Source organism: Pagrus pagrus, assembly GCF_965226575.1.
Source record: "Pagrus pagrus genome assembly, chromosome: 10".
NCBI lineage: Eukaryota > Metazoa > Chordata > Actinopteri > Spariformes > Sparidae > Pagrus > Pagrus pagrus.
In genome coordinates, this window is record NC_140194.1 from 5,154,315 (window position 1) to 5,166,345 (window position 12,031).

Below are 12,031 nucleotides of genomic sequence, written 5' to 3' on the forward strand. Positions count from 1 at the left end.
GATGGAGATTCTGGCTTGAAAGAATGAAAAGATAATAGTTAAATATAGTTGAAATGTTGGGAAATATAGTCTGTAATACACTGGGTGTAGTAAACTGACTCATTGATAAATCTGTCTCTCTATCTCGGTTGCCACAGTGACGGTAACCAGGGTGGTCGCGGCAACGGACTGTGGGAGTTGATTTAATAGTGATTTCTGCTGAGGTTCACCTCACATTAACATGCTTCTCCCTCCAAAACAGTAACTGCTATCACTCAAATAATGATATGGTCGAAACTATGAGAGTCTTGTCAACATTTAGTGACATTTTTGTGTGTGTGTGGTCAAAAATGTGTCTTGTGGAGCAGTTCAGAAAAGTGGATGTGTTTGCCTGCCTCCAGATATTTTTCCTATCAATTACATGGGACTTGATGCGGCAGTTGGTCGGTGTTGCTTTCAGTTAAACGCCCACTGAGCCAAGAGTTTTTGTCCGATTGGCTCCAGAGAACCACTCTAGCGACCGGCACGAATTTTCCTACAAGCTGATGTGGTTATTTTTCTGCTGGAGTGAAAATTGTGGATGCAAGCGCGAGTTGAAGACGAGATTTTCTGAATTTTTTTGAGGTGCTCCCCACTCTGTCAGTTGGCTCCTCCACTCTGGCTCTCAACATTCCACCCCATACACACCAATGCAAAAATCTGAAAGTGCCTGAAAAGTTACCGATGTTTGAACTGCGACTGTGCAAAAAGTATGAATGCTGTGAGAAAGATGAATACAGGCTTGAATGTAGACAAATAGTTGAATATTTCAAAGTTTGAATGGAGTTTCTATCTGGAAGTGTGAATGATTAGCTGAGCTTTGAAAATGCTTGAAAAAGTGTGATCCACCCAATACACACCAATGCAAAAATCTGAAACGTTACCGATGTTTGAACTGCGACTGTGCAAAAAGTATGAATGCTGTGAGAAAGATGAATACAGGCTTGAATGTAGACAAATAGTGGAATATTTCAGAGTTTGAATGGAGTTTCTATCTTGAAGTGTGAATGACTAGATGAGTTTTGAAAATGCTTGAAAAAGTGTGAAATGTGGGATTTTTTGAACATTCCGTAATCTGCTTGAATGGGAAAAAATGGCCGGAAAACGCTGAATATCTCGGAAACTATGAATGATATGAATGAGAAAAATAGACGCGGTCGATTCCCAATTGAGATGAATATTTTGGTTTTTGAATGGAGTGAATACGTTGAAAAATGTTGAAGGAGTTAAGGGCCAAACTTTCTGACCCGGAAGATATAATAATAAAAAAAATAAAAATAAAGAATTCCGTGCGTAGAAGAACATATGTTGTGAATGCCTCCTGCATTCACAACCAATAAAGACTATAAAATTGTATGTGAGCTAATGTGTGATGCAGGGGTTTTCTACGCAGATGTTACTGTAAACAAACATTGTGATTTGTTCTATATCTGCAGCCTGAGGATGAGATGAGATTAAACTCTCATGGTTTCCTTGGTGAATTAGACAAAGTGAACAAAAGCAATGTTTGTATAATAAAAAAAGCAAATCCTATTTTCCCAGCGAGTTATTAAGTGCTGTTAAAGGACGTGCATGTTATCAGTCATGAATACATTTATAATAAATTACAGCTAAGTGAGTGACAGCTACAGGGCCAAACAAAGACGTGTTTATTATCTCAATACAGGAAAGGGTTCAGCTGGAAGTATAAACAAATTGTGAATTTGAACTCCTGGTGTTAATGGGGAGTTTCTAATTATGATGTCTGCTTTCCCCTTCTGTTCACGTCCTTACCCTCCATAAACCAGCACTGAGAGACAATGGAGCAGGATTAGAAGTCTGGAGAGGGAGACAGAGATGAGGAAAAAACAAGCTGTTCTCTGTAGAGAGATCTAAAGAGGCTATTGAGCTGGGCTTCACACAAGCAGTATTTGGCAAAGCATTGTTGACTGTTACTCTGATTTGAATGGCACACCATAAATAACCATAAACCACATTCCAAGTAAGCCTCCAGCCTTCATTCGATATGGATGATCATGCTGTTTTTGCCAAAGATTTGAGCTCACGAAGAGGATTGCTGTTATAGTGTCACCACAGAAGATTTATTATTAGACAATAAACAGAAAGGATGACTCGATGAAAACATACGCTGGCAAAATCAAATTTGCCTTGGCATGAGACTCGCTTAAGCCATATTGATGTAACGATTAAAACTATAACTGTGTTCCTCAGAGGGCATTTAATCATAACAGATGTAAGATTTTGAGGGGAGTTATAGTTGGAATGTAGAGCGCTAATTGCATTGCCACATCCATAACAGCAGGATCACATCAAACCATAAGTTATCTTATTCTATCGAACCACACGACACAAAGTTAAGTGGTCACCTGACTTCTTTTGAAATATTTCACTGCATTCAGCTCTGCTGGACGTCAAAAGACAGCATCATCTTGCAGACAAGACAAGACAATTAAAAGGCTCATTGACTTGCAGTTCATTATAATAAGCGCCCGGTATAAATACAATACGAGGCTACTAATAGGAACTGTGATTAGTTCTTTCTCTACCCCGGGATTGTAGTGAAACAAAGTTTGACACATAATAGGAACTAAATTTGTTTACCTAAATTGTGTTTCCACAGCTCAGAAAGGCCTGTGCAGGGAAGTTGGCAACACAGAGAAACATCAAGCTCTCACAGATGGCAGCCAAGAGTGAAGGGGGAAGCTTTGGCAGCCAGGCCGAGCAGACAGAAAGCACTTACCTAATGCCTTGGTTTTAACATTGTTTTATCGGCATGGGGTCAGTTGTTGGTCTCAAGATGAAATGTCCTTCAGCACCAGTCTGTCAAAGCAGCTCTTTTCAGAGTAAGTTAGGATCTCCTTCTCTCTCTCTCCCCCTTTATCTGTTGATATTTGATTCTGTCCGTCTCCCAGCTCCTTATTTGCCCTCTGGATGATTCTCCGGATGATCTTGACTTTTCCGCAACTCTTTCCGCCTGTCATAGCTGTGCAGAATCAATATTTTGTTTTGCTGTCTGTGGATTCCTGAAACCTGTCTCATGAAACATGTTTACTAAACTTTACTTGAACCTTCAAATCTCATCTGGAGCGTAGACCTAAGGCAAGATCTGTTGGGTTTTTACAGATAACCTGCCAATTAATTAGTGATACTGCTTTGAGAGATAGGCCCCTGGTGCTACACTTCCTCAGTAATGTTTGTTTTGTGTGTGTGTGTGTGTGTGTGTTTGTGGGTGTTTGTAGGGCAAGGCAGAGGAAGGACAGCTGTCAAAACTGATTAGAGGCGCTGAGCGGTGAGATACAGGTGAGGGGAGAAGTTTGCACAATGTAAGCACATATGAAGGACAGTGATACAGGGCAGCATTTTCTAAAAATTCTGTTGTTCAAGACATTGTCAAGTGTACCTTAAGCACATTCAGTTTGCAAATGTGTGTCAGTCTGCTGTGTTACCTTACTGGTATTATTGTCACCATTGTTATTATTATTACATACATTATTTATGTTAGATACACTTTGTTGTCAGTTTATAGACTGTATTGGTTAAAGGTAACTCAACTTTATGATCATTTTGGATAGGGGTACATGATGTACTACAGGATATAGTGTTGACACATTGTCGGCCCAATTAATGGAAATTTATATTATCAACTATCAGTCAATAGTGGACTGCAAGACAGGAAAAAGTATACAAGTTTTAACACAACACATCTCATTAAAGCTATGGGATATTAAATCATCCATCTTTGCTCATGACACCTGAGCCTTTCTTAGACTCAGGTTTGCACTGAACTGAACTACAGGTTAGGTACTTCTTTTTAAAATACAAACTGTAAAGTTATCAGTTATCTTATTGGTGTCGCCCATCAGTTATTGTATCAGTGTAAAAAAGTCAATTTCATGAATCGCAAAGTAGTTTGTCTCACTGTTGCAATCTATGTAATCTAGGTATTTCTCATATTTACCTCGCTGATGATGTATCTAATTATCTAATACTGTATGAAATATGGTATGTAATCCACTTAGTAGTAAATAATACTGATTTAATGCCTTGTGTCCAGGAAACAGTTATGAGTTCACATCGATACAAATTTGAATTTTTGAATTTTTTCTTGCTAATTCCTAGTTTGGGTCATCGGTCTGGAATCTATCCCAGCATGCATCCCAGTCGCTATTTTTTATATCATGCAGCATATAATCATCAATTGCTGCCAAATGTGCTTATATTGACATGATAAAAAAGCGTCAAACAATCTATGAAATGTAAAAGAGTACATACATACACAGTTTATTTTTCTGAGCACCTTAGGCAAGTTCAAAAGTTCCTTATTTCTACTTCCCTCCAACCACCCTAAATCTGTAACAGATGTCACAGAACTAAGTTCATCCATTTTTAAACTGATACTGTGAAGGCTTTATTTCACATTGGTGGGAATCAATCAATGCTCTTTTACGAATGCATCCATAATTCATTATTATATGTATCACACAAAGCACCAACTCATTACTGTCTACTGCCAAAGGCATATCTAGACTAATCTTTCTCTCTGCTGCCTTCTTGTCTCTCCTAGACAAGGAGAGAGACATATTTTGCTCCCGAATGAAAACACTGCCACTTCTACAACTTTGGTCGGGTAAGTCGTGAGTTTAATTTGACAAATTGAAGTGTGTCTAATCGCAGCATTTTTGAAATACAAACCTTAAGGCATTTATTTTTCTTTCTGAATTGAGGATAATTTGCTGGTCCTTGCTCTTCCAAGGGGCTGCTGCTGTGATTTTGGATTGACTGTTAAGGTGGTGAATTCTGACATAATGAGCACTAAAGCCCGTCACAGATGATGGTACCACATTATATACAACTTTCTATTAACCTCTGTAAGGCTATTATAAATTACAAAATCTCTTTATGGCCCTCGCCTCTATTCCCTGGACACACAGAATCAATATCCAGCTTTTGGGCTGCAGCCTTCAATCAATAAGTCACTTAATCAATAATCCCTGGAGAGTACTGCCTCACGTCTGTTCTCGTAAACCCAGATTCTGCCTCGAACTAGATCACTAGAAACAAATGGACAGAATTAGTAGTCAGAGAAAGTCAGTGGGATATCTGAACCATGTGTGTTTATTAGGGATTAAATCATTTTAATTGCATCCGTAAATTTAATTAGGCTCCACGTATCTTTGTGTTTTAGCTTCGACCAGCAGCTCTATAGGTTGCTGTGTTTGGTGGTTGCTTGATCTACAAAAATGTCCCCACCTTTTTGGCAGCCACAGTTTTCACCCTATTTGGCATGGAGGTCAAGTGTGTGAGTGAATGTTTGTGTTTGTGTTCATGCCATTTGGCTAAAAGAGGGGAAAAAGGTGTATAACTTCCAAACTTTACAGGAAATGAACTGAAGTTTGGCATGCAAAGTCGAGTGTTAGTACGGCTGTGTGAATGTGTTTGCATGAACATGCAGAGTCTATTTCTAGACCAGCTTCGCTCCTATGCACTTGAGTATTTTTCAAGTCTCAGTGAAGCAAAACTCTTAGCTATAAGGCTTTCCTTAGACACTAGAGCATGGTATCAGATGGACACAGACATGAAGTATCAACAAGCACACAAGGCAGATAAACCAGCGAATCCACCATCACTGCCTTGGCTTATATGCCTATTCCTGCTTGATCCAACCCCTGCTCTTATCGGCCTCTTACACACACTCTGTAACCACGGAAACTGTCTTACACTACTAGTCGTAGGGCAGTCATGCGCAACCGGTTGTTTTCCTGCAGGGTTCACAGACCACTTTTGCTCCGAGCTGCAGAAATAAGGTGTCAGGGGACGGCGGTAACAACATTTGTTCAGAACCAAACATCCAGCACAGCTAATATGATGACTTTGAATTCTCGCTGCACAGTTCAGTGTGTGGAAGCAATTAAGCAAAGGCTTGTTTTCCTGAAGCAAATTGAAATGTATCATACATCAATAGTCCTTTTCATTCATGGGTACACATGGGAGAGTATTTCCGGCGGTATGGATGGATTACTTTTTAAAATTTGTTTTGAACATATGCTGTAGCTTAACTTCAGCAACAGTTGGGAGGAGGAAAGAGCCAGACAATGAGAAAACACCAGCACCTTATTATTCCCTCCTTTTACTAAAATGACTTACATTTTTTTAAAATTGCATCATGTTCAGAAGCACTGCTATGAATAAACAAATAAATCAATGCTGCATAAGACAAGAGACAAATTAAAGAAAAATATCTGCTTCATAGCAATCACCAAAATAATAGATTCATGGAGAGAAACAATGATTGTATATTCAATGTGTCAGAATGTTCAAATGAAAAGCTTGGATCATGCTACTTGTTTGCATTTCTATCAGTTCACATAAAGTAATTTGCTAAGATCAATTCCAGCCAGCAATACCAACATAAGATCTTGTTTCTAGGTGCGGTGGCACACCTCTGGTGCTACATATTTATCTTTTCCCTTACACAGACAGGTTAAATACCCTTTTTGACTATGTTTTAATCCATTTTGACAGATTATATTGTGACTGTTGCAACTATTTCCAGGCACTGAACCCTTATGAGCCTTTTAGATACAACTCGATTTACACTGGCTCACGCAATGCTGAAGCAAGAATGCTGAGCGCTGCGCTGTTCATTGTGTGCTGCTTTGCAGGATGCAGCGAAAAGCCATCGTGACATTGTGCAAACCGCTGGGAATAACTGTCGTGTTGTGTCTGAAAGGTCCTTTCATTTAATGTGAAAGCATGAAAGCAGAGATCATGTCATCAGTGGTCTAACAACTACAGTGCTTGCTAGAGAGCTGCATGCGTCCATGTGTTTTATATTCTTTAGTTGTAGTAGCTGTATTTTATGACAGAATGAATTGTGGGAATGTGCCTTTGAGAACAGATGTCAGGATTGGACCACGCTGTGTTGCAGTCCTCTGTAGGCCCAAGATGAGAAAATAGACTCAATCTGCAAGCTTGGACAGGTGATCTGTGTCGAGCTTTTATCTTAGGAAGTGGCCATCCTTGAACTAACTGTTGGAATTTTGCCCAAAAGAGAGATTTTGGTAATGGAGTTTGAGAACAGAGCTGCATGTAAAAGTGAATATACTCTGAAGCAGTCCAAATATGAATATGTGTTAGCACAAATTAACTGCTGCTGTCAGGTTTGAAGGTGAATTCATGTTTCTGGCCTTCACCAGCTGTTACAGAAATAGTACAGAGCCCCGGTTCTTATAATATGGGCAGGCAGACTATGGAAAACATTTGGAAAAACCAAAGCAAATATCATATTGCACGGACGAGGGGGGAAAAAAAATGTTTCTACCTCAGGAAACTTTACTTTATTAGTGCAAAACTGCACATAGCTCAATCCTCCTGGATGAAATTAAAACCCTGTGCTGTCATCTCTAATCTTTGTCTAGTTAGTAACTAAATATTCACCGAACAATAGAATTATCTTGTCACATAGAAAATGTTCTCAATAAATAGTGTAAATTGTCTCCATTTTTATTTCTTGAGTTAACAGAAGATCTTCTGTTTCATAAAGTAGCCCTGCCCTAATCCGGTTAAGATTTGTTGGATGTAGATTGATACTCTCTTGTCTCAGAGGAAGAAAAAACTAAGCCAAACACAATGGGTGGTTTGTCTTAGGTTGTTATGTCTTGGCTTTACTCATGACTTGCTCATTCTCCTGCTACATCTGTGCTTCGTCAGCAGCAAACAAGTGTGTGCTCGCCACTGATTCATACTGCAGAGTAGACAGCACACCGCTTAAATGTTTACTGGGTCACAGCATCCAAAACTTTGTAACTGAGGAAGATGTAGTGTAAATAAAATATCTCAATTAAGCGATCACACAATGATTGAGATAAAAGGCCCCTTTCAACAGTCATGCTTGCTTGGCCACAGCTGGACCACTGTCTGCCATGACATCATATCCGAGGGCTCTATTGCCGCTATATAACAATGACATTCACTGTTTTCCTCTGTGGTCGCTCTCAGCAGGCCCCTAAACGTGGGCGCCGGGTCACAATGCTCCTCTGTGCCCTTGACGTATGGCATCCTGGCACTGATGTAGCCCTGGAAAATTCTCAGGGTGAATAGCCATGCCAAAAGCCTTCAACCAAAACCCTGGGATGGCGTCCTCTGGGGCTCACGCTTGATTTTCTGGAACTCGGGTCTACAAAGCGCTGAAAGAGAGACGGCTCAAAGGTGAGCGTGTTAAGGGAGATAGGAAAAGCATGCGAGAAAAAGACAGAGGAATGTTCGAATAGTTAAAAATTGGCCTGATCCAACCAGGCAAGAAATACTGTATTTGGTTGCCAAACCAATCAGGGTTTCACACAATTTTGCCTGTGCTGATGATGATTTAAGGGTTTCCACACACTTCTCATTTGGAAAAGAAATAGGAAACACATCTCCCACAGAAACCTGAAAAATGGTCTTTAAAGCAAAGCCATTCACATCACAAACCTCTCATCATGTCGAAGCTGACCCTCTAAGTCATTTATGTGCACTGATCTCAGTCTAACATTCATGTCGAGGTAGCACCGCACCTGTCACTGAAACGATGGCAACATAAACCTTATTCCTCTCTCTGACAGATTGGATAGGGGTGGGTGGGAATGAGACTACATTTGGCACAATCCCTGAGGTAATTACAGATTTAAAAGAGAAAGAGTTTCACACAATATTCACTCAAACAACTACGCCCGAGGCCAACAAAATGGAGGAGAATCTTTTGTGTGCATGTGTAGCTGATGTTGATGATGGAGTGGTGAGAAAGAAGAAGACAGAGAGAGAAAAGACGAAGAGCATGATAGAAGCTGAGAATAGTTTGGGCGGAAAGGGTGGGGTAATGTGGAGGGCAGAGAAAAACAGCTAATGAAAGGATGGAAGATTGAATTTCGTCTTCACAGGCGAGAACACTGCCTGCGAGCAAACAAAAGGAAGACAAGATGACCCGGCGCTATTCTCTGACTGACGGTTGGACAGTTCCCCATCTTCCTGATGGCAGCCCCTCCCTCTAACTCCCTCTGTCGCTGCAACTGTCAGTGTCCAATATCAACTCTTAAAACAATTACTAGACTGCCAGAGGGTGGACATAGCGCTGAGTCAGCAGACAAAAGTGGAAGACTACCTGTCACAGAGCGTTGAGGCATGCTGAGGAGAAGGATAGGGGATGAAAAGGAAAAGGGGAGGGGAGCAGAAAGAATGGATGAATCATTTTAAAAATGGAAATCTAATGACGGATAAGCCGCTTATTAATTTGGCTGACACTGCGTCTGTGCGTGTGTTCGTGCACGTTTGCCTGTGCGGTCTATTTGTCCCCTGTCTTTGAGAGAATACAACACTCGTCACAGCAAAAGCAGATTATGAGATTAAGTGGTATGCTTCTGGGAAATAAATAAAAAAAAGTGGTAGATGAATGAAGGCAGTACAGTGATGCTAGAAGGAAATCAGTTTCTATTGAACTTTAGTGTGCCGCGTTAATGTATAAGGGGAGTGTGGGGGTAAAGTGTGAATGAGTCGTGCTATTTGATGTGCATTTCTGTATAATATTCTACAGTGTGTTACATCATGTGAGATGAAAAGGGCAAAGGGGTTACCATCACTTTGTAATGGCTTTACTGAGAGCAGGGAAATTAATCGTTAAATCAGTAGGATTGATAATCTGCTCCGGGTGGGAAATAACCTACAGAGAAGCACAACGACTTTGCTTTTATCTCCTACGCTTACGGAGTTGCCTGTCCCACTCAAGATTGCCTCGCAAGTACACCACGTTATCCCAGGAGATTAAATTGTTTTTTACATGGAACATGTGTAGCATCGCAGTGGAGGAATGTGTAAACCATGGAAAGTATAAAATCAGGGCTCGGATGGTAACCACCGCAAGGGCCAACCATCCTTTTCCCTTTTCCTACTTCATTTTTATTTATACCCCTCACCCCCCAATCCCCTCCTCGGTTCCTCTGTGTGTTTAGAAATAGGATCTTATAGCCTAAATTGAAAATGGGACTGCTCCACAACACTCAACACATGGCAGCAGATGTGTGGCAGTGAGGAGGGGGGAGAAAAATAAGGGAGGGTGGGACTGAAGGAGGGAGAAAAGGGAATAGTAGGAGGAGGAAATAGAAAGATGACAAAGGTAAAAAAAAAAAAAAAAGAGTGAGAGAGAGAGAGAGAGTGAGGAAGGGAATCGACAGACGTGACTATGGAGGGGGAAGAAAGATGAGAGACTGAGAGGGGAGGGAAGAGGAATGGAGAGGAGTTTAGAGGCTCTCAAACACTTTGCACTCCCAGCACAGCAGATGCCACATTCTGTCTGGCACAGTGATCTGTGGGCCTGCTCTATTTATACCCTCGCTGTGTCACTTCAGGGCCAGCACAACACTCACAACACACACACACACGCACATCTAGCATCAGGCTCTTGCAGCTCTCCTGCAATGACTGAAATGAGGCAGGTTAGAAAGGCTCCCTGCAATGTGCGGGCATACACAGAGACTGAATGGGAACAGGAGTTCCTTTCTATAAATATAAACAAATGGATATCGCATGACTGTAGAAGCACTGAGAGTTCAGTGTTTTAAGTTCCCCCGACACTCGCATGTGAGAAAAGATGCAGATTTTGCTTTTCATTAATGCCTGGCTGGTTTTCATTGGCAGAACACACCATGAGAAAAAGGGAGAGTGAACAAACAGTGGTCTGATTGAGCAGCAGGAGGACCGGAGCCTTTTGGATTGCCCTGGTTACGGGGAAATAACAGCCACAAGTTACATCAGCTTTCCACCTTAACAATGAGCAATGTTGGGCAACTCAAAGAGGAAAGTCTTAGTCAGTGTTAAAGGAGAAAAGGAAGGGCGGAGGGGATGAGAAAAGCACATAAAAGAGAGACAATTTAAACATTTTAAACCGCAGCAACAAATACAGTGCCATGTGCTCTTTTCTATAAAAGTGTGCATTTCTTGCACCGCAGCATAAAGATTTTATGTGATTCATCACGCGGCTTTACTCCAGTCTGCGGTGGTTACTCTCATGTGGGCGGGGGAAAAGCTTGATAGCGGCACAGCTTTAATCTAACAAGCAACGCGGCGAGGACAAAAGCAGGGTGTCTTTTCTTGCACTATATGTGTAATCTCATCAATGACGCTATGTAGCATTGTTAAGAGGCAGCACCCCTGCTTGTTAAATGACCTTTGTTTGTAATCAATCAGCCCAAATGTTACAGAAGCAAAGCAGGGCTCATTACACATCCGGCTCAGAGCAACGACACCACTCCACACATCCATCAACCTTACACACCGTAGGTCCCTGCAGTATAACACTAGCTGGATCGGAAAAAACACACTCACACATATACAAATATAGATCGATGCACAAGTCCGCACTCTCGCTCTTTTGTTCGTGACCTATGATTTCATATGCAAAGTCACAAAAACAAATTCTAATAGCTCAGAGGGAGGTGGTATTTAACAATAAGAGGAATATTTTATGCAGGTGCAATGAAGAAAAAAAGCTGGGAGGCAATCTTTGAAGGGTCACCTTTGATATTATGAAAAATAAATGGCTAAATCACGTCTTTAATAGCTCTGTGTGTCTGTCGATGTGTGAGAATAAGTGAGGCCGACTTCAAAGTTGTGAACCGCCACATATATCCGGTCATATGGGTTTAAAAAAAAATAAATCAAAGCTAAAATATGTGTGTGAGAGACTGTGTGTAAACCAGTGAGCGAGCTCTCCAGCTGTCAGAGGCACGGAGAGGGAAAGAGAGTTGTGCATATGTGCGCACCAGTGAGCGTAGGAGAGAACAACAACAAACTCTTCCTCCTCTTTGAAGCGGACCCTATCACCTTCCCACCCGCCGCTCCGCTCCCCCCCTCCACAGTCCGTCAGCAAGCCATAAATCCAGGCTCTCATCTGCCGATGTGCCTCTGAAGTTCAGGAATGCCCGAGTGGGATTTGAGGCCCGGTGAGTTATGGGAACACCTGGGAGGGGTAGAGGGGGGACAGGAA

General features: G+C 41.4%; 1 protein-coding gene across 3 annotated transcripts in view; it reads left to right on the forward strand.

The window, feature by feature from the left end:
* Window positions 1-3,247: 3,247 nt before the first annotated feature.
* pamr1b (peptidase domain containing associated with muscle regeneration 1b) overlaps window positions 3,248-12,031 on the forward strand; it is a 62,861-nt gene continuing 54,077 nt past the window's right edge. Inside the window, exons 1-2 of one of the 3 annotated variants that reach the window (XM_084365077.1) lie at window positions 3,248-3,318; window positions 4,583-4,645. In XM_084365077.1, coding sequence (XP_084221203.1) covers window positions 4,612-4,645 — 34 coding nt within the window. In that variant the 5' untranslated portion in view covers window positions 3,248-3,318; window positions 4,583-4,611. The remainder of the gene's footprint in view (window positions 3,319-4,582; window positions 4,646-12,031) is intronic. The other 2 variants (XM_084365078.1, XM_084365079.1) reach the window with 2 other exon arrangements.